The sequence below is a fragment of the Mizuhopecten yessoensis genome, unplaced genomic scaffold (assembly GCF_002113885.1).
Source record: "Mizuhopecten yessoensis strain PY_sf001 unplaced genomic scaffold, ASM211388v2 scaffold1379, whole genome shotgun sequence".
NCBI lineage: Eukaryota > Metazoa > Mollusca > Bivalvia > Pectinida > Pectinidae > Mizuhopecten > Mizuhopecten yessoensis.
The window spans coordinates 1779838-1804030 of record NW_018404017.1 but is presented as its reverse complement, the minus strand read 5'-3'; the positions used below and the strand labels follow the sequence as shown (position 1 = coordinate 1804030).

General features: G+C 36.4%; 2 protein-coding genes across 2 annotated transcripts; both read left to right on the top strand.

The window, feature by feature from the left end:
- Positions 1 to 430: 430 nt before the first annotated feature.
- On the top strand, positions 431 to 5926 carry LOC110460521 (perlucin-like protein). The gene is made up of 5 exons (XM_021513485.1): positions 431 to 546; positions 1786 to 1886; positions 2786 to 2876; positions 4219 to 4483; positions 5779 to 5926. Exons 1-5 carry the CDS (start codon positions 504 to 506, stop codon positions 5810 to 5812), a joined length of 534 nt encoding a protein of 177 aa, XP_021369160.1. The 5' UTR covers positions 431 to 503; the 3' UTR covers positions 5813 to 5926.
- Positions 5927 to 6788: 862 nt separating this feature from the next.
- On the top strand, positions 6789 to 18074 carry LOC110460603 (zinc finger protein 665-like). The gene is given in 3 exon segments (XM_021513598.1): positions 6789 to 6857; positions 12473 to 12529; positions 15900 to 18074. Coding segments are annotated over 3 exon segments (2301 nt in total).
- Positions 18075 to 24193: the final 6119 nt, after the last annotated feature.

Here is a 24193-nt window from a genome sequence, read left to right as displayed (position 1 = left end):
GTTAACAGTGTCCCGAACCACTTGTAGATTAGAGCGGGTCTACAGTGTTCTGAACCACGTGTAGATTAGAACGGGTTAACAGTGTTCTGAACCACGTGTAGATTAGAGCGGGTTAACAGTGTCCCGAACCATGTGTAGATTAGAACGAAAAGGGAAATGAGAATCTAAAGAACTTATCACTGCATTCCAAATAAAAATCCTGGATGCAACAGACAATGCAGAATTAAACTGGTATGTCATGTGACCGTGTCCGAACAACTTCCCTGTCTCATATTAGTCCGGCAGCAGAGTCAACTGCAACCATTTTGTTACGTTAAATATCATTGCGAAGTCAGGAATTGACTTGCTATTTCTTATATTACGTAAACAAGGCCATGCATTGACCCGTTTCTGTTGGTGTGGTTATCTAGTACAGGACGTACCTGAACAGGTGTCAAAGTTAGAACCTTCTGATAAGATCTACCGAACGCGGCCGGTCACCAGCTACCAACTCGAACGAGACAATGTATCTCAAGGAAATTCTGCTGGTTGCTGTTTTCAGCATCGGTAAGACAGAAAGAACCATTTTGATTGATTTCCAATTGCAAATGTTATCATTTAGCGGATAAGTAAGGAGTGTGGGTCGGTCACTTTTATGTCGACTATTCACGTGGTCCTTATTGAGATATAGCGTTAAGCAGAAATATCACTCTGTGGCATTCAGAATGTGGGAGTTGTTTTATGAATATCATACAATATTATAAGGCGTCAAACGAGTTTTCATTTCACACCAGTTTGATGAAACGTGTCTAGAGTATTTGATTACAGAGGGCTTTTCGTGATTTTTTTTTTGTATTTTTGGGGCATATTTTTAAAAAGCTTCACTGAAATAAAACCATTAGACCTTAATATCATAGTTTAACTACAAACAATGTACTATTAAACGTGTCGAAACGTTTCAACACCGACTGGACTCTTTGTCAAGCCGTGTATGACTCCGTGCACGTTTAGTGCGTACATTGTTTGATTTTAAAATAAAACTTTGATGTTACATTTTTCCAAACTGATGAATGTTATTGAAGAAGATTTAGCCTGGATTAATCAAACTAATAAGCGTTTTACTTGTTACTTGATTGTGTTGAACTAAAACAAAATTCAAAAATAAATTACATGTAAGAATGACTGAATAACAGTTTATACCCCCCATTTCTCCCCCAAATACTGCCCGCTCTCCTCAGATCCTCAGACTGTTACAAGTATGATTACCTTAGCTCTAATTAAGGTTGATTAGATTTAGTAACACATATGGTCAGATTGATATATAAATACGGGTAAGGTATTGCCTCCCTTAGCATGGTCCATTTACCCAGTAATAACCATTACGCCGCTTGATAAGGACACTCTCTACCAAATAAACATGCATGCTATAAATATGGGCGTACTAAAGAAACAGCAATATTGGCCTAAGGGTGCCAGTGCCTTAACCATTTACTGAGATCAAACGTTTGCGAGCATTTTTTAAAAGACAAGATAACAACTACATGTGCCTGTGTTTTGTGTGTGTATGCCATAATCAAGATAACACACCACTTCATAATTCAAAATAGTCACAGTTTGATTTGATGCAACATGATAAAATGTGGCTTTGATTGAACGCTACACAACGTCTACGTTTTAATATGAAATGCTGATAACAGAAAAACGAAATTAAACGTTAAAACATGAATAATGTTTTGGTAACAATTTATCAATAGCTGGGAACATTTATCGGTTGTTCGTGTTGATATCGATACTTGTGTTGTCCAGGGGTGATCTCCGTTATTGGAGAATGTGATATCGGCTGGGCTGAATTCAAGGAGGACTGCCTATGGTTTAGTTCGTCCACCAACACGTGGTCAAAGGCGGAGGTAAGTCTACTGACCAACATATATACTGACTGACGCACACCGACACAAAATTAAAAAAACACAATGATGCATTGTTTTATTGTTTTCCGTTTATTTATCTACTTTATTTAAGCACACCTACATGACATGTAAAAGACAATGATGTATAGTTTTATTTTATATTATTTCTTTATTTTATTTTATTTTAACGAACTGATATGAAATAGAAAACGATAATTATATACTGTTTTATTTATATTTATTTATTTGCTATTCATTTTGTTTTATTATTGAAACATTTGAAATATTAAAATATTATCCTTAAATGATCTGCGTTACCATATCTGTTACATTGTATAGTATTTATTACGGGGCGTGTCGAACGTTTCAGCGTTTGAAAATCTTATGATTTACATTCTAAATTCCGTGTCAATGTTAAACTTGTAATATATATAATGAAACTTCTTATAGATTTTTAAAATTTTGTTATTCATATCGTAAACCTTCCGTTTTTTTCCACATTCAAATTGTGACCTACCATGCATAGTAACATGTGAATTTTATGGAACACTTCTTTTGAAAAGGACTTAAACAAATAATTCGCCATAGTTACAGTGTTAAACGTATTGCCTGTCTGTATCTTTTACCTAAATACATAATATTTACATGTGCTATATTGGAAATACAGTAATTCCACTCTTTTGATTTCCTTTATCAACACTAAGAAAAAGTAATGAATATATGTTACATGTCAATGTTTTTTAACATTAATCATAAGTATTATAATAAAATATTTGAAACACAAAACATTAGATTATCAAATGTTACAACGTTTGGTGCGCCATACCTACACAACTGAATATCAATCTGTTAGTTTCATCACACGTCTACTTATTGAAATGCTTTTTTTTCGTTTTCAGGCCCATTGTAGATCCATGGGAGGTTACCTAGCAACCGACGATAATGAGGACAAACACGATTTTTTGACAGTCATCCTCAACGTCCTAAGAAGTACGTACTCTCGCCTTCCGTTATAAGTTATTAAAAGTCATAGTCAGTATCCCGTCAGCAAACCTACAGTATCCTATAGTGGCACGTCTGTCCATTGATCACATTTCTACCATTTTCCAAACGGCCAGTTCTAAATTCGTCCCCTTTAGAAGGAAGCCATTTCTGACTTTAAAACAACTAAGGATATACGCAGAGTACAAATTATAACTGTGACGTCAGAAAACAGCGAATGATATTCATAGAGTACACATTATAACAGTGACGTCAGGAAACAGATTACGGTAGTACGTCGGGTACAAATTATTACAGTGACGTCAGAAAACAGCGAATAACATTCATAGGGTACAAATTATTACAGTGACGTCAGAAAACAGCCTATTATATTGGTATGGTACACATTATAACAGTGACGTCAGGAAACAGCGAATGACATTCATAGGGTACAAATTATTACAGTGACGTCAGAAAACAGCCAATTATATTGGTATGGTACAAATTATTACAGTGACGTCAGAAAACAGCCAATTATATTGGTATGGTACAAATTATTACAGTGACGTCAGAAAACAGCCAATTATATTGGAATGGTACACATTATAACAGTGACGTCAGAAAACAGCGAATGACATTCATATGGTAATTATTACAGTGACGTCAGAAAACAGCGAATTATATTTGTAGGGTACAAATTAATATAGTGACGTCAGAAAACAGCGAATGATATTTGTAGGGTACACATTATAACAGTGACGTCAGAAAACAGCGAATGACATTCCTAGGGTACAAATTATTACAGTGACGCCAGAAAACAGCGAATGATATCCATAGGGTACACATTATCACAGTGACGCCAGAAAACAGCGAATGATATTTGTAGGGTACAAATTATTACAGTGACGCCATAAAACAGCGAATGATATTTGTAGGGTACACATTATCACATTGACGCCAGAAAACAGCGAATGATATTTGTAGGGTACACATTATCACAGTGACGCCCGAAAACAGCGAATGATATTTGAAGGGTACAAATTATTACAGTGACTTTAAATATTTGTCGAGTTCAAATTATTACAGTGACGCCAGAAAACAGCGAATGATATTCGTAGAGTACAATTTATTACAGTGACGCCAGAAAACAGCGAATGCTATTTGTAGGGTTCAAATTATTACAGCGACGTCAGAAAACAACGTCGGATACAAAATTAATAATTCATACCATGACGTTATTTTTTTCAAGAGAACTGGCTTTATCTATTGCTATATTTAACCACTGCTCGTCGTTGTTTTAACGTCGTTTACTTTTGAATCTTACGTTAATGGTTTGTTCCTGTTTGACCAGACTACCGTGCTAATGTATGGTTTATCGGAGGGACTGACTACACTTTCGAGGGTCAATATCGCTGGCTGGAGACGGGAACGCACGTAGGACCGTTCACGAGGTGGGCTCCGGGTCAACCTAACGGTACAATTGGGGAAAACTGCATAGGTATGAGGTGGGACGGGATGGACCTGCTGTGGACGGACGAGCACTGTGAAACCGTCCATCAGCCTCACAGTCACCACGCTCCACCAATCGGAAACTACTACTACATTTGTGAGAAACAGTAAGTAACTACAACGTTTCTGAAAATCAGGAAGTAACATAACGTACGATAATTGTGAGAAACAGTAATTAACTTCTTCATCTGTAAATGCCGTGAGTAAATCCGGGAGAAACGTAAGCAATCTGAAGTACGTTTAATTATTATAGCTGTGGGAAACTGTAGCTGCTAAATATGTGAAAAAATGTAATTTACGGATACATATTTGACAAAATTAAATAAACTACCACTTAACTCATATCCGCAAAAAAATGTAACTAATACTACCGAGAGAAATCACAGTAATTATTCCATCTGTCAGAGGCTCTAGTTCATGTATGATGTCCTTAAGAAACCCTATCTTTTACTTCTAAACCCCTCCAGGTGGGGGATCGGAAAAAATACACCTGCTGTTACTCAATGCATGTATTGTAGGGGCGACAAATGTGGGACCCCCCTGCAGAATTGGGGATTTGCGTATGCCTTGGTGTCCTCTATTAGGGAACACAAAGGCGACCAAAATAAATCTGCTGCGCCAATTGCATTATATGGGATCTTAATCTTTCTTTCTACTTCTAACTACCTTTATTTCCCTAGCGCCTTGCTTGGCAACACCTCACTTTTGGCCTTAATGTTGAGCGTTCGCTCAGGTGAGGAAGGCAATGGGTTCTGTCCCCGGGCCGGGACATACCAAAGTCCTTAAAAATGGTAGTTGTTATTCCCTGCGTAACGTTCAGCTTTTAGGGGAATGGCAACAACTGGTTCACCCGTTGTCAGTATAATGTGACCGGGCAGAATGATGTGCTAGGTGCATTCGGCATGGCATTTCAGTGAGATAGCACTATAAAGTAGGCATCAGATCTGCGTTATCAAGGAGGCAAGCACAACAACATACCCTGTCTCCTGCATACACACACGCAAGCACGCATACACAACACACATGGAGGCACGTCCTTAAATGACCTCAACTGTTAATAGGACGTTAAACAAAATTATACCAAACCAAACCAAATCCTGTGAGAAACCGTTACTAACACTACATACGTGAGAAACTATAAGTAATATCTTCAACTGTGGCGGTTTTCAAGAGTGTAATTTTAACAGCGTATTGCCCAGTACCAAACGGTTATTATCTAGATATCATTCCGCCATTCCTCTATACAAGTCCATCAAAGTAAGATGATCTTTACCGCTTGTTCAGCTCTGCAGGGTAATACAATTCTGCTATAAGACCAATGTTTGTAACTTGAAACTAAGGAAAATATTGTTTTGGCTTTGTCCTCTGAAATTGTTTGAATTTTACTCTTTGTTGTTCACAGTAACAACAAGACTGGGACTGCAGTGATTGGCTGAGCCTTCAGTGATTGCCACGACATGACGTAATAGAGTGACGTACTGGGTGAAATTGTACCAGTAAAAGATGTTGTGTTTAATACATTTCAAGATTAAAATTTGTACTTTTACCCTTCGGATATTCATTATTTTATTGCCTACTCAGTGTAGAATCAGTATGATATTTTTACTGCTGTGATAATATTTTCTCGGTAGTTCCGAGTAGATTGTCATGTCTAAATCGAAATGAAATTGTGACGTCATATCACAGATGGCCTCCAACGGTGCATGCATTCCTGTTTTTACCCACAGTTTATCTAAGTAAATACAGCTATTCTATTCGGATAAATGTTTGCACTTCCAGCCTCCTATGCACACGTCGTAGACTTGTGTTGTGTGGACTGAGATCAAGTTTCCAAACAAGAAATATCTACTTTGCACCGTGTATAGGCCTCCGCTCCGAACTGTACACAAGCTTTCTGTAATTCTTTTCAATTTTCTGTGGAAACAGCCTTAAATGAAACTTCATTTGTTGTAATAGTTGGCGATATAAATGTCGACCTTCTAACAGTAGATAATAATCATTCTCTTATGTATATTATGAACCGCTTCCACTTCACTAATGTAATAGACAGACCGACAAAAATTGGACGCACGCGCTGCACACTCTTTGACCCTAATTTTCTGTCGGACACGCGTATTCACACTTTAGCTGACACTATCGACATAGACCGCGATTTTTATTTAAACATATTTTTTGGATGTAGCAAATCTATTGTAAAATCTACAAACGCTGGGGTGCCACACGGCTCAGTTCTTGGTCCTCTTTGTTCATTATATATATTAATGATATAACGGACAAAATAGAGAGCCTATCGAAACTTTTTGCGGATGATGTCAGTAGGTACTTGAACAGAAAATTAACAATGATCTTTTAAATATTCAATCTTTAGCTGATAAGTGGTTGGTTAAGTTCAATCCTGCAAAAACAGAGGCAATGCTTTTTTCTAACACTGAACTGGATCACATAATTGAAATAAGTTTTAATGATGTAAGTATTGAATTTGTAGACAACCATAAGCATCTAGGAGGATTCATCGACTCAAATTGCAGGTGGAGCTATCACATAGAACAAATTAGTAAAACTGTATAGCGAAACAATTAGGTGACCCTCGTAAATTGAAATATATCCTTACTAGACGTACATTAAATAGAATATATAGATCCTTTATTCTTCCGGTTTTAGAATATTGCTGTGAACTCTGGGACGGTTGTTCCGTTGCTGATGCAGAAAGGTTAGAAAAATTACAACTTGAAGCTGGCCGTATAGCCACTGGTTTACCTTCTTATACCAGCAGACAATCTCTTTATAATGAAACGGGATGGGAACCTTTATCCCAGCGACGCTCTCGTCGAAAACTTCAATTGTTCTTTAAGATACACAATAATTTTACTGCTAACTATCTAAACACCCTACTCCCTCCTATTATTACTAATATTTCTCAGCACTATCTTCGCAATACATCAAACTATAATTTGCCTAATAACAGACTAGAATAATTTAATCTATCGTTTTCCCCCTCTATAATAAGGCAGTGGAATCAATTACCCTTAGATATCAGGCACGATGTATCATTTTCAGCTTTTAAAAATTCCCCTAGACGAAGCCTTACTACTTAATCCCGAAATACCCATCAAATAACTGTTTTATTATACCAACAACAAAATTATTCCATTTCTTTTGTAAAGATGCATGTAAACGGACTTTATCTTATTATTGTATGTGATGTAAGTAGAGATGTTCCGAAGGAACATGACAGAAGCCAAAAATTCCGCGAAAATGTGAATGCAGGTTAAATAGCTCATACCGGGTAAATAGCTCTAATGACTATTTACCTGGTAAATAGTCACTTGAAAGAGGTTATTTTGAATAGCATTTCTATTTCTACTTTTACATAAGGTGACAGTACCCAAATCGGATCACCAAACCATCATTTTATTAAATCATTGAAATATCTGAGGAGGAATTATATTCATTTATGGTTGTATCAAAGGAATATCGATGGGTGTTCTTACAAACGAAATAGCACCCGGGGCTCATTTGAGATATTTATAGAACGGTCTGAAGTCAAACAAACAGCGTCTCCGGTTTTTGCGAATATCGGGACCCAAATCGGATCAAGAATTGAATTTTGCTTCAAATGATTTTTTTTTGTCAGCATATTAACATTTTAAGATGACCTTTAGAATTCATATGACAAAAAGTATTTCCATAACGTTAGTGCAGGCAAATTCACCATGCACCCAAATTCGCCACCCTGTGACGAAAATGCCATATGACGTCATAATACATAAGATGTGACGTAAATAACGTCACCATCGTTCAAAGCCATGGACCCTCTCATCCTGACCCGATGAAAAATATAATATTGGGCAGCGATTTGGAAGTTTATATTTGTTAAGGACTGAGTCTTTATTGCGTATCAATTCATGTTAGTAAATTGACATCATCTCAGCCGATACCCGTCATCTTTCTTAAACAACATTAATCAGTTTCTTCAAGTTACCGAAAACTAACTATCAAAACTAAGAAATGCCATGTATTTCAATGTTAATCATTGTTACACACACACATTTGGAGCTGTTCGTATCAGTACAGCTTGTGTAACATAAACATATTTTTTTTACATTTAAACTCTTAGATTACTTGTAAATTAGTTAAATGTTTGAAGGTGGCGAAACTGCTCGTCGGCATTTTGATACATGCCTATTTGGTCGAATTATTTACAGAAACCCTTACTAATGTAACGAATTTGCCTTCACTGACTTGAGTGTGAATTTATTCCTATAGATGCGCCATTTTTAAAAAATATGAGATAAAAACAATGACATTTGAGTTTGAATTACGTTTTCTTGTGCTATTTGAACTTAAAAACTAATCATATGTAGACAAAAAATGGTACGTGCATGGCTATCTATTCTAAGACTACATCATTGTTATAACTGATTTGTTGACACATTTATTTATTTATAAGTACATGTATTTTTGCAAAAAGTGATCCGATTTGGGTACTGCCTCCTTAACCTGTAATAAGAAAGGTATAATAATTCAAGTTATTATGCCATAAATTTGAATGCCTCGGGGGACAATAAAAGTGCTATTTCCCTCACGCCCATACAATAACTGTATAATATCGTATATCTATGTTACAGAGGTTGTTAACTTGTGGTTGTTGTTGTTAAATCGAACGCGCCGTATTTTTCATACGGGCCTTTTTTAATTTTCCCGCCTTCAATATTCTGTGTAGTGGATTGGATACGGTCGGGAGATTGTGAGTCGGCCTGTCAAGAAAAAACTATTATAGTTACCCATCCTGGTTGACATCAGCTTGATATTTGTTTTACAAGATTATTGTAAGTATATATACAAACGGTGTACAGTATTTAATACAAAGAAGTTTTATGTCGGAATGTTTTAAACCGCCAAACTCAGCCTGGGTTTTTCCACAGGTAATAGACACAACATATCCTATGCCTATATTCTAATATGTAATTAGTAATTACATATTAGAATATAGGCATAGGATATGTTGTGTCTATTACCTGTGGGTTTTTCAACAGAAGTTTCTCAACTTTATCTTAGCCTTGGGCAAGCCGCATGTTGATGTGACACAATAAGTTCAGTGGCGGATCCAGAGGGTTTTTTTTGGCTTCAAGAAACCCCCTCACCCTGAGAAATTTATTAAAAAATAATGTATTTTCACCATTTCCCCAACATGGACCGCGGTGTATCAGGAAAAACATATGAAAATGAAAAAAAATCGCTGCTTTAGAGAAATTATGACTAGAGCAACGGAGGGTGTTATCGACAGGGGGGTATTATCGACCCCCGGTTCTATTCATCTCGTTTTAGATCGATTACGAACCGTTTATCTATACACTTACATTTTTCGGAATCCCTCGGAATAAACAAATTTTCTGAACTTTTTTTTTCCAAAGAGAAGAATCGATCCTGTTTTTAAACCTCCCTTACGGGCCCCGATAAGACATATTTGGCACTTCGAATTTTGATAACATTTTTTTCTGAAATATTTGTCACATAATGGTGTAATCCAACTTCACTCATGAAGCGTCTGCAACGTTTGTCAGCGTATTATCTACATCCGGGGTATTGTTAAGGTCGGAAATAGGCTTGTCGATAACTGCCGCAATTTGAGGATCGGAGGTAGTTATCGACAGTATGTAAAAAAAATACCAATTAATTTTTGTTTTATCCATTAAAAGCGTATTTTTATGAATGATTTGTACTTCAAAGTTGCCTGTATGATTTCAATATATATATATCGTGAATTGTGAAAGGTGAGAACATGTATGTGCCCGACAACAATATAGTATGCTAAAGTCTATCCAGTAAACAGACATAACTTTACAAGCCTAACACAGGGTTAACATGGTCACCAGATACAGTTATATAGCGATGAGTATTTTCTATGATTTGATATATATCCAGGTTTGGCCCATTGCATTTTAGTTTCTGTCCTTACTTCCTGCAATGATAGAAAACAAATTATGCATCTTTTAAAAATTTACTCGAATTTGTTCAGATATGAATTTAATTTAATCTCATTTGATACACTGTACACAATACAATACAAATACAATAAAAAACAAAGTGATTTGTTTACTTATTTTAAAATATTTCAATGAAATTGGATCCTTTGATGTTTTGAGTTGAAATGCAACCTGATAAGATATATTCTTAACCAAATTTCACTCCCTAAAACAGAGATTACATGTACAGAGGAAAAGAGTCATGAAATGCACTGTAAGCTGAATTAACCTACAACACATGAACAAAATGTATGTTTATTATATACATCTTTCCTATAAGGAGCAGGCCTTGGGAAATATTTGAAAAAAAAAAATGAAGGGTAATTACCTGTGATGTATTTCTTATTCTTAACAAGTGCTGCTTTTCCTGAATCTAGAAAGCTGGTCATGGCTCTTGTTAGTACCTGATCAGAGCATTGGTAAATTGGGTTGGTATCATATCCCTGCCTTTGCTGAGAGTGTGATAAGAAAGTTAACAAACTGACAATTACACAAACGCCTGTGCACTGTTTTGAATATGACACTATATATTTACCTCATTGTAGAAACTCGTCTGCTCATGTCTGAATGCTTCGGTTCGATATGGGTCCCTGGGGACATTGATGATGACTCGGAGACATTTATTTTCAGTTGCAGTTTTCATACGCTCTTTAGTATCACTTGAAGCTGTTTACACTGCCATTATTACTTATTTCTGAACAAAATCCATGTCAACAGTCGAGACAGAATAGCTGCAATGCTTCGAATGAAATTTTCAACGTCAAGACCTAGCGAAGCGCCGTCGTCAGTGTGATTGGTATAATGGTCACAATTCTTCCATTGTACGTAATGACCTATTTCGTTCAAGTGATGATGTGAAACTCTTGAGTATCGTTTGTTATATTTAACAAGTTGATAAGTGAGCAATATTAATGGAAAGCACACATTCTTTCACTTTCAGGCTTCATCCTCAGCAACTGTCAGTCATCAGCTGTGATGATAAACTTCCGTTCCGTTCTTATTTACGGGAGTTCAATATCACAATAAATACGGTTAGGCCAAAAACAATTTTTTGTCTGTTTAGGGTTTCTGACCGACCCTGGCTTTTTACCCCCGACCCAAAACTTTTTGAGGAACCAAAAAACCCCACCTTGTTTATGTAATTCTTTGTTTTACATACAATAGTAGGGTCATAATCACATGACCACACTGTACACAAAAATATACAAAAAAAAAAATAAGCAAAAAATCGACCTCCCTACCCTTGGTTTTTTGCCTTTGCGACCCTAAAAAAGACTCTTTTTTTTTTGGCCTTATTTAAATATAAAAAAATGTTTGCACTAGATACTTTTATTTTTCTTTGACGTTCTTAGTTATTGTTAATAATTGTTAATGGCACTTTCTAAATCAAAGTGTGGTGTCGTTAGGTTACCGTAAATTAATCCGAAATATAGCCAACATGTGCAGCTTCGTGCGCAGTGGCGATAAAGAGAAGGATGGACCCACCTTAAGAAATTATATCTATCTCCCTTTTAACAGGGAAAGAAAACAAAGGTAAAGCCCTGAAAATGAGTTGAAAAAAGTAAAAGGTTCTGTTTAAAGGGGCATCACGTGAAGAGCCATATTTTTTAGCCCACCATCATCTGGTTGTAGGCTATTCAAATCACTCTGCGTCCGTGGTCCGTCGTCCGTCCGTAAACAATTCTTGTTATCGGTATTTTTCAAGAAGTGCAGAAGGGATCTTTCTCACATTTTATATGTTCCCCTTGGTCCCTAGCTGTGCAGGGCAACTTTTGAGACTGATCAGATAAACAACATGGCCGACAAGCAGCCATCTTGGATTTTGATAGTGAAGGTTTGTTACCGCTATTTCTCGGGAAGTACAAGAGGGATCTTTCTTAAATTTTATACGTAGGTTCCCCTTGGCCCCTTGTTGTGCAGGGGTACTATTGAGACTGATCAGATAAACAACATGGCCGACAGGCAGTCATCTTGGATTTTGACAGTGAAAGTTTGTTATGGCTGTTTCTCAAATTTTATATGTAGGTTCCCCTTGTTCCCTTTTAGTGCAGCATTGCCTGAAATGGACAGTCGCTCGCTCGCCAATGGCGATTAGTGTCCTGCTCGGGCGACCAAAAGTTGTCAAAAGTGTGGTAGTCTCTCGCCCAACAAAAATAGTTTATGCGACTGTCCAAAAATGTTATGAATGAAAGAAATTATAGTCCCTTCCACAGGGTGTCTTCTTCGTTGTGCAAGTTTTATGTATTTCTTTGGGAAAAAGGCTTACTTAAGACCTGAATGAATAAAAAAAAATTGTTTTATTGTGTTTTACATCTTGCAAACATTGCCATGTCATATGTAATTTAAATGTGCTGAAGCATTGTGTTAAATGCTGTGGAAATTTTTCTTCACAAAATTATTTGGGCCACCAATATGTCATTTGTGTTTCAAATTTTTTACTTGCCCAAAATAAAATTTTGAAAAACTATTACAAAAGATGAAATGAAGTTCAATTGGCCGATTAAACTGAAACTTTGTAGGAATTATCGACTCATAGTCCTGACAAAGTGTTGTTACTTTTCGGGTCAATCAGAAATCCAATAAGGCCGCCATTTTTAAAAACTATTTCAAACTTAAAGTCAAGTTCTACTGGGCCGATTGAACTAAAACTTAATAGGAATGATCGACCCATGGTCCTGACAAAGTGTTGTTATTTTTTGGGTCAATCAGAAATTCAATATGGCCGCCATTTTGAAAAACTATTTCAAACTTAAAGTAAAGTTCTGCTAAACCGATTGAACTGAAACTTTGTAGGAATGATCGACTCATGGTCCTGACAAGGTGTTGTTATTTTTCCGGTCGATCAGGAATACAATTTGGCTGCCATGGCCTCTATTTTGAAAATAACTATTTCAATCTTAAAAACATTTTTAATAGGCTGATTTAACTGAAACTCGGTCTAGGAATGATCAGCTCATGGTCCTGACAAACATAAGTTAACGTTATACTTAACAAATTGGTACATATTTCAACAACAAAAATAAATACTGTAGTACTCAGGTGACCGTTAAGGCCCATGGGCCTCTTGTTAAAGTTTGTTACCCAATGTAGTGCATTTCAACTTTGACCCCTACCGAAAACCGGAAGTTGACATTTTTTGTTAAAATAGGAACAGTAACTTCAATTTGAAATGGCTGATATCCCCAACTTATAACCTTATACTCGAGGCTTAAAGATGGTATCAAATTGTAAAATTGGGATTCCTGCCCCAACCCCCAGGGGCGTGAGTGGGGCTCCAAAGGGAAAATTAACCAATATTTCAAAAATCTTCTTTTCAAGATCCAGATATGGTAGAATCAAATACTCTTCATAGATGGAGGGGTCTTAAGGTGCTTTGTTTAAATTGTAAATTTTATTATTCCTCGGGCCATCCGCTCTCCTTTGGGGAGGGGGTAACATTTACTATACATGTAGTTTATATATGGAAATAACACTTTTGGGTATATTTTGTCCATTTTCAGCAGAATATTCAAACGTGGTTGGAGCGATTATGATACCAGATGACAATTAGATAATAAGAGAAAAAAGGTGGGACCAAAATGGGGATTATGGTACAAAAATAAAATAAATCTTAATAAGACTCGGTTACCTTGTTACCGTTACCTTAATTATAGATTTCATTATCCCCCCCCAAACGACTTCTTCTGTAGAGCTATGCACTGGATATCAATCATATTTAATCAAAAGCATATATGGGAGGCAGGGATTCAAAAGTGTACAAATGGTGTGGCTGACAACCCCCACAGCTTGGAAACAGTTGAGATCCCTACCCTATAACCATATATACAATTGCTGAGTATAAAGAGATGAATGCACATATGCTTCCAGGATGGCCTTGGGGACTGTCCCACCCTTAGAGACTTGACCCCTGGGTCATAAATTCGAAATGGTTAAGATCCTCACCCCAAAACTATATACACCATTGTTGGGCATAAAGAGACGAATGCAGTCATGATATTGGAATTGACCCCAGGTTCTGCCTCACCCTTGCAGATTTAACCCCTGGGTCATAACTTTGAAAAGGTTGAGATCCACACCCCAATTTCACATGGCAGCGGGGGCATTTATGTCTTACAGACATTTTCTAGTCTCTTACATATGTCACAATATGTGAATGCGAGGGGATTTGTATCACTATTGATAATCCTCTCAATTGTGCAGTATTAGTATTGAGACCAATTGGAGGAACATGATGGCTGCCAAATTTGATTTTGTCATTTAAAAATCAGAAAAACAAGATTGCTACCAGGCAGGTATCTTTAATTCAGATTTGTTATTGCCATTTTCTTTGCTCTAAACTGCTTGATCAAAAGTGAATATGGCTACCAGTTTTTTGAACAGAGGGCAAATGGCAACTAAAGTTTAAATGGTCATGAAGTTTTAATCCAAATTTAAGTTACCACATGATATTGGCAAGACTATCAGTCCAACAGATAAGATAAAACAAGTGAAAGAAATCAAACTTGCATAGATTTTATGATGGTTGACTACCTATCCCCACCCCAGCTAGTTCATACTGTTTGTTGGTAAGATCTTGTTCCTATTGTACTTAATCTGATCCGCTATACCCCGTTATTATGTCCCTGACTTTCATAAGGTCAAATATCTTTTTGCTTATATCTGATAGCCTGAAACTGATGAGGATTCTTTATAAACTAAAAAAATGCTTGAAAAGAAATGGATGTACATTTGTTAATAAGTATCAAGAAACTTTTCATTCCATGGTGTAAAATGAAATGTTCACACTTGCATTGATGTAAACAATATTTTCCTGTCAACAGATGGATCAATCTGCATGGTCTTACAATACATCTTTTTCTTCCAGATTTATGAGAATGGCAAACCAAGCTTTTTCATCGATGCCTTTGATAAAACCAAGCTAGTTGGATGAGATATGTAAATTGTGCGAGGAATGGAGATGAGCAGAACATGACGGCCTCAACACAGGGGCCAAATATACAACAGGACACACAAGGATATCAACCCAGATACTGAGCTGCTCGTGTGGTAAGGAGAGGACTACAGCGAGGAGCTTGGCATCAGAAGAGGGGAGGACTCAACGGAACTGAAACCATTCACTGTTAATAGAACCAGTAAGATAGAAAAATATTTTGAAATTTATTTGATGATTCAAATATTTCATGAAAACTGGGTTTAAACATGGATAGGATCTGAGAAATCACATTTTGACAGTAATTTTCAAAACTTTTAAATGACCCTGGCATCATGAAACTAAGTAACAACTTGCATGTTGATGTGCTGCCATTCACAGCATATAAACAAAAAGGGTCTTTATACAGATTAAATTTAACTCGCCTTTTATATAGTCTTTTTCCTGGTTTGTGAATTGTCATAGTTGATGTGTCTGCAAAGTGTGATTTTGGTAGAATGCAGGTATTTGAAATGCAATTCATGTTAAAAAGGTTATCAAATAGTTCTCACTCTTTTTTCCCCCCAGAAATGTTCAGGTGTCCCTTTTGTTGAAGTTGTTTCAGTTCTGAAGTTGGCGTACTTGGACACAGCAAAAAAAAAGCATGGAGTCTCTCGGTTCACTATTGACCTAGCCTGGAAAATGTTGGAGAAAGTGAAGAGAGATAATGATAGAAAGGAATTTATATTGCATACCAAAAAAGTCTTGCTGTTTAAGAATGAATGTCAAAAAAGCATAAAAAATGGACAATTCAAAAAGAAAATGAATGAAAATGTCAATATGGATGGGAGACAGAGTAACTACACAAATTGTCGAAGGAATATCTCAAGCAAGGGAACAGAACATTTATACAAATGTGATGTCTGTGGTAAGGGGTTTAGTCGGGTACCTCACCTACAGTCACACCTCAGGACACATACAGGAGAGAAGCCCTACAAATGTGAAGTCTGTGGTTAGGGGTTTAGTGTGGCATGTAGTCTACAGAAACACCTCAGGACACATACAGGAGAGAAGCCCTTCAAATGTGATGTCTGTGGTAAGGGGTTTAGTGTGGCATCTAACCTACGTTCACACCTCAGGACACATACAGGAGGGAAGCCCTATACATGTGATGTCTGTGGTAAGGGGTTTAGTGTGGCATCCAACCTACAGTCACACCTCAGGACACATACAGGAGAGAAGGCCTACAAATGTGATGTCTGTGGCAAGAGGTTTAGTTTGGCACATCACCTACAGTCACACCTTAGGGCACATACAGGAGAGAAGCCCTACACATGTGATGTCTGTGGTAAGGGGTTGAGTCGGGCAGATATCCTACAGAAACACCTCAGGACACATACAGGAGAGAAGCCCTACAAATGTGATGTTTGTGATAAGAGGTTTAGTCAGGCATCTAGCCAACAGAAACACCTCAGGACACATACAGGAGAGAAGCCATACAAATGTAAGATCTGTGGTAAGGGGTTTAGTGTGGCGCATCACCTACAGACACACATCAGGACACATACAGGAGAGAAGCCATACAAATGTGATGTGTGTGATAAGGGGTTTAGTGAGGCAGGTAGTCTACAGAAACACATCAGGACACATACAGGAGAGAAGCCCTACAAATGTGAAGTCTGTGGTAACGGTTTTAGTGTGGCATGTAGTCTACAGAAACACATCAGGACACATACAGGAGAGAAACCTTACAAATGTGATGTCTGTGGTAAGGGGTTTAGTATGGCATCTAACCTACAGTCACACCTCAGGACACATACAGGAGAGAAACCCTACACATGTGATGTCTGTGGTAAGGGGTTTAGTGTGGCATCTAACCTACAGTCACACCTCAGGACACATACAGGAGAGAAGCCCTACAAAGGTGATGTCTGTGGTAAGTGGTTAAGTGTAACATCAAGCCTACAGACACACATCAGGACACATACAGGAGAGAAGCCATACCAATGTGATGTCTGTGGTAAGGGGTTTAGTTGGACAGACATCCTACAGTCACACCTCAGGACACATACAGGAGAGAAACCCTACACATGTGATGTCTGTGGTAAGGGGTTTAGTGTGGCATCTAACCTACAGTCACACCTCAGGACACATACAGGAGAGAAACCTTACAAATGTGATGTGTGTGGTAAGGGGTTTAGTCAGGCACCTCACCTACAGTCACACATCAAGACACATACAGGAGAGAAGCCCTACAAATGTGATGTCTGTGGTAAGGGGTTTAGTGTGGCATCTAACCTACAGTCACACCTCACGCCACATACAGGAGAGAAACCTTACACATGTGATGTGTGTGGTAAGGGGTTTGGTCAGGCACCTTACCTACAGTCACACATCAAGACACATACAGGAGAGAAACCTTACAAATGTGATGTGTGTGGTAAGGGGTTTAGTATGGCATGTAACTTACAGTCACACCTCAGGACACATACAGGAGAGAAGCCCTACAAATGTGATGTCTGTGGTAAGGGGTTTAGTCAGGCACCTTACCTACAGTCACACATCAAGACACATACAGGAGAGAAGCCTTACAAATGTGATGTCTGTGGTAAGGGGTTTAGTGTGGCCTCTAGCATACAGACACACATCAGGACATATACAGGAGAGAAGCCCTACACATGTGATGTTTGTGGTAAGGGGTTTAAAAATGCATGTAACTTGAAATCCCACCAGAGATATCGTAGAGAAAAGAATTGCTGTTGAGATTGTATAATTGTTTATCTGTATAACATCCTTTATAACTCTTTTTTACTGTATTATATATAAATAACAATATTGGAACTTTATGCTTACAATGTTCTGTAATGAATACATACCTAATTAATTATTTATAATACAGTTTGAGACTCTCGAGATCTCTATATTTATTTCATCCGTGCCTGATTTACACACCTAAAGCACTGAAATAATGTATGTCAATTGCATCAGTAAATATTAGGAAATAAACATGTACGTATGCTTGCTGCATATCAAGACAATTACAGGAAGTGATAGCCTAAAAATAAATTAATACTTTATATGTAATCACTATAGAGAAAAGGGATTAAGCAGGGCCTCTCTCTTGGAAATTCAGTCATCATTATTATGCTTTTCATATTTATTTCATTTAAGATTCTGATTTAAGTATTAATCAAAGTGTATGCAAAGATATTCTGTGAGATACCTGACCATATTCGCTTATAAATAAAAAGTATAGAATATTTGGATGATGAGATAAAAAATCATGCTGCCATTTGCCAACTTTTCAAAATGTCCATGGGGGAGATTAGGCGTGCTCAGAATCAATAGCATAAATATAGTGTATGTATGTAAACCCGAATGAACTTGCATTGCGAACATTTTGTTATCTTTTCTCCAAAGAGTAACTTATGTAGGACATTAAACCGAAAGGGTTCTGTTTACTATACACCCGTTTTGGCAACAGAAGTGTCCGTTCCCAATAGGTCATTTGTCAGTGTAACAGATACGTGATCAAGTACTTTTTCAAAACAAAATGTTTTTCTTCATGTTGACCATAATCGCGATTTCAAGATAGACTGGGTCATAAAAACACATTTCTGCTGCAAATGCTAACACGTTTTTCTGATCGTTTATTAAAATAGTCATTTTGTCCCGAACGAAAATCATTTAAAACCAATGTGTTCAAAATGATTTATTTCATTCTTTGAACTAAAAACTTTTGCATAATATTCATGGGTTTAGTTATAGAGAGAAAAAAACATTCGTTTTTCAGCAACACAACAAAGATACTACCTCGCCTGTATCTCTTTAAAATTGAGTATCATATTGTGACGTAAATATTACCTTGTTAGCCAGAAATACAAATCAAATTTTACAGTAATTCAATTGAAAGGATGTGTTATTTGTACTTATTTTGATTAACTTCTATTTGTTTTATATTTGAGACGAAATAAATCATTTATGATGTGTTGCATTAAAACAAGAACATGATTTGTTCTTGTAATGTATCTGTTCACACAATTTGAACAAGTAACTTTATAACAAACTTTTTTTTTTTTTATTGAAAACAGTTTCACAAAAGCTCCAGACGTAATAAAACATCAAGCGGCTTTAACTTGTACTGTCATTTTTTTTTACACTAGTGTATATGTCACTTTTTCAGCCGATACTCCCATTCAAAACTTAAACAGATACGTTACCATTTCAAACAGATACGTTATACATTATATTGGTCAAGCTGCTTCTTAACATTATCACTAAAACAAGATTTAAATCAATGTAATTATCACTTGTGATCAAATGTTCACAAATTTAAGCCAAGTCGATTTTATTTGCGGGAATAATGCACCGAAACAAAAACGTGACCAAAGTGAACTTATTCGTTACATGATTTCCAAGTGATGTGATCCTTTATTTCACATATCTCAACCTTTTCTATCATAGCTTTTCACTAATAAATCCTTTAAAATTTATTTACAGTAGTGTAATTTATTTGAACATCTACAATAACGTACACAAATTAACCATTATTATATATGCATTCATGCTTCTGGTTATCCTAAGATTTTAAGATATTCCCCTTGGAAACTAAGCCAGCTGACGAGTACAGTTTGTAGAAGGTTTGACTACATTGTTTAGTTAAAAATATCACGAAACCAAACCAGGGTCTAGAGTATCTTTGTGCTAGAAGCAACGATTAAATAGAACCATTTACAACGTATATTAGTGTAGGGTATCACGTGACTGTTTGTGAATCCACGAATTTTGAATCTGGTAGTTTTGAAGCGGCAGGAGGAGGAAAAGACTGTAAGACAGTAAGATGAAAGAGCAATGTCAAACCGGAAACAATTTGTCATATGTTCATGGTTAAACGACCTGTCATTCCATGGTGGTTTTTCAAACATTCGGAGAAACTGTCGATTTTATGTCGGCGATTTGTTGTGATGTTTCCCATGAATAAACTTTACTCTTTATATTACCACTAATAACCCCGTAGTTATGATCCTATATGCAGATGTTTGGCCACGTTTACGATTTTAGATAAAATTTTGATCACAAAACTTCATTTCCATTTCCTGTGTGATTGTTTTAGATGATGAGGTCCAACGCAAGTTTAAGAGTGAATTTAATGTGATGAGTGACCACATATAAATATAGATTATCACACTTTATTTTCAGGTTTGTCTTGAGAACAATTTTTTTCATCGCGAGCACGTGGATAAAATTGAGAGGAAGGCCTCTCAATTTTATCTACGTTCGAGCGATGAGAAAATTGTTCTCACGACAAACCCTGAAAATACTGTGCGATAAACTGTTTATCATCTATATACTACAACCTTATATATTACTCAATTGAAAAAAAAAATGAAATCAAAGTTTTCCAAATGACTTAAGTTTTGGACAACGATCACAAATCCGCGGTCTGTGTCAAACGTAAAGAAATAGAAAATTTGGGCGGAGGAATATATTGAACCTTAAAACTTGATTTGTTGATGACGGACTGTTTTCTTACGTGGATCACTTGGTGTGGACATCACTTCCGGTTTAGGACGGCACTTGGTGCGATTCTTTTACGTTCCTTAATGCTGGGAAATGCGAAAAATCCGTTCTCAAGTCGTTCTCAACTTCTTGAGTATTCTCATAATGACAACACATGATAATGAATTTATCATGCTACCGGTAGGTGGTATAAAGTAGTATATAGATGATTATGTGTAATATCAGTATTTTACTCTATCATTATCTATTCGTAACACCATTTATTTCTGTGTGAATCATGAACGAGACATTAGTCACCACTGTGTAGGACCGACACCGGATATAGCTATTACCAAAACGGGCATGGACACTAATGGGCGCAGTCAAGTCACGGTAAGTTTTCCGATTGTTCTGGTAACGTAGAGACACATAAAGGAGCAAAACAGATGAACAATGGTGTTTGTGATGCAGATATTGTGTAAACTATTTCATGCGATCTAAAGATATTGGTAAAAAATGACTACGAAGTACCGATACAGTATCATTTACAAAGAAAGAAGAGATAACTATTAACGTATGAAATATACGATAGTGAAACGGACGTAACTGGCACATGTAAATGATACCGGGATAAACACATAATGGGTCATGTGTCTAAATTTCGTCATTACGATGTAACTGACTTAAATTAATTTTCGTCTGTACGGCGAATAGATGTTGATGCATTGCCAAGTGTACGGCAACTAGCATTTTGACAGTACGGCGAATAGCTATGCTAACATAACAATGTTTAGAGCGAGCAACTTAAGCTTTGACCTTGACAATAGCGATGGAGTGTTCGAAGTTTAGCTGTGACCTTGACAATTGGGGTGGAGAGTTGGAACTATAGCTGTGACTTTGACAATAGGGGTGGAGAGATGGAACTTCAGCTGTGACCTTGATAAAAGGGGTGGAGAGTTGGACCTTAAGCTATGGCCTTGACATGGGGGTGGAAAGTTGGAACTTGAGCTGTCACCTTGACATGTGGGTGAAGGATTGGAACTTCAGCTTTGACCTTGACAATAGGGTTGGAGTGTTGGAACTTTAGCTGTGACCTTGGCAATATAGTTGGTGAGTTGTTACTTAAGCTGTGACCTTGACAATAGGTTGGATAGTTGGAACATAGGCGTAAGGTGACATACTTTTTCCTTGTCACAACATGATACATACACCTATCATTGTTAATATACAAGGAGGAGGGGTTACACAAGAAATTTTAATGATGATGTAGAGAAAATCTGCACTGATATTTTACAACCCTTAAATTTTGAGGGGTGAAAACAGACACACAGATATTTTGTTTGGCCTGTCATTTTAGTCTATAGAACAGGTAAACTAGTGGTTATCAAACTTGCTTACCCATGGTTCGCAAAGGTCTTGAAAAACCCTTGAATTTGATGTCTGTCTTGAAAAACCTTGAAAATCAATGGGAGTCCTTGAAAAACCCTTGAAAATCAGAGAAGTTAGTTGGGTATCCGTTTCTGTCATGTAACTGTAAAAATTCGTCGTAATAAAATAATTGTTTTTAACACAGATTGATCGTCAAATTGCAGATCGTATACATAACTTTTAATAATTCCAGAAAATATATACCGATGTAGTTTCCGGTTTTACTTTTTCAATTCGTATCATTACTGCGTTTGAATTAAGTAAGTCTCGTAGTCAAAGCGCCATACAGTCATGCGCATTAAGAGTATTGTTAACAGGAGGGGAACACGAATGCAGCAACTTCGATGGGGAAGTGTGTTTTTAACCGCAAATGGCTTGACGATCCCATATTTTTGGGTGAGGGAGTTCAAGGGTGATAGGACTTCTGATTTGTGCTCGCTGTGTAACAATTATCGATCTGGGCAAGATTGGGGATCCCAGATAATTTTGTACATCACGTATGAAAAGTCAAAAACACGTGAAAAATGTTCGGGGACCTCTTCGACTCGGCCTTTGACACTTTTATACCAAACCCTCTACTTCAGCGGCAAGTATATCAAGACCTACTTCGACTATTCCTAATCCGTACACGGATGTCGATCAATTTCCTTCAATACCAGCCCCTCAATGCCTTGTTGTTCATTAAAATTGTTTGTTTATTTTGCGATATAAATGAGCTCTTGAATTTTCAAAATTTGTCTTGGAAAAACCCTTGAAAAGTCCTTAAATTTTGAGGTCAAAAAGTTTGTATGAACCATGTAACCTGTACTACTGTATTAAGGATGTACTCCTCTGAGGTTTCACGTTCAAGTCTAGTTTTGTTCTGGTGTAACGGGTTTTTGTAATATTTAACAAATAAATTTTTAGCAAACACGTATCTAAAAAATATGTCAAAAAACTAGATGTCTGTTGTTTGTAGATTTTTTTTACAAGAATTTAAAAAAATGACCAATTCGGCGGCCATTTTGAAAATGTGTATTAATGTGCATTTCTTGCGCTTCAAATAAGGCAGAAATGTCGCCTTTTTGACACTAGATTGATCATTTAAATTGTCATTGTGTCGCCATTTTTAAATGTAGCAGGTTCAATTTTGCTGTACAAATTTTTAATGTTTAATATGATAAAAATAATATTGAACAAACTGGAAAATTATACATTATTGATATTGTTTTTACATATTTAGCGTAACTGAAGCACTTTTGATTTTTGACCCCGAAAAAGGTAAAAAATAACAAATGATAATGGGACACAAAAAGAAGCACCCCTCATTTTTGTGGAGTGTTTAGAAAGAGAAACACATTTTCTTTTAATTCATTAAATGGTAAAAAAATAGTATTTTTCATTAAAAAATAGGGGGAAGGGTTAACTAAAATCGGCTTTCTGAATTATAAGATTAAGAAATTTTACTTCCATAATTTAAAAGAAAATGATATTTTCATCAATTCTACAAATATTCATACATATCCGATAACACACTTGTAAGAAATTTAATGAATTTGTTCTGCAAATGGTCAAAACCCAAAAAATCACATAAAATCACATGTTGTGTTAAATTGGTATCATTGACCGATCATAGCACAAAAACGAACACAATGACATATAATGTTTTTTGTATTTTCTACTATGCCATCAACTCCTTTTTCGAAAAATCTATATAAGACAAAAAGATTAATACAGGAATTTTAGCTTGGTGTTCATCTTTAAGTGCATTGTGGTTTCTTGTAATCTTTGGTGATATACAACTTATGTACAATACAACATCTAAAGAAAGAAACATAATTTATAGTGATTCAATGTATTATCATGCCTATATAACTATAAATAATCATCGTAGCATATAAATGTATATAATCCACTTGCAAATGTCAAATAAAGACAATATTTGCTGTTTCGGATGAAGATTTAGCTGTACTAGG

Excerpts from the sequence above, each read along its gene's own strand:
- LOC110460521 (XM_021513485.1), top strand. The coding sequence starts at position 504 with ATGTATCTCAAGGAAATTCTGCTGGTTGCTGTTTTCAGCATCG. Across the intron at positions 1,887-2,785 it reads ACACGTGGTCAAAGGCGGAG|GCCCATTGTAGATCCATGGG; the intron begins GTAAGTCTACTG and ends TTTCGTTTTCAG. Across the intron at positions 4,484-5,778 it reads TACTACATTTGTGAGAAACA|TAACAACAAGACTGGGACTG; the intron begins GTAAGTAACTAC and ends TGTTGTTCACAG.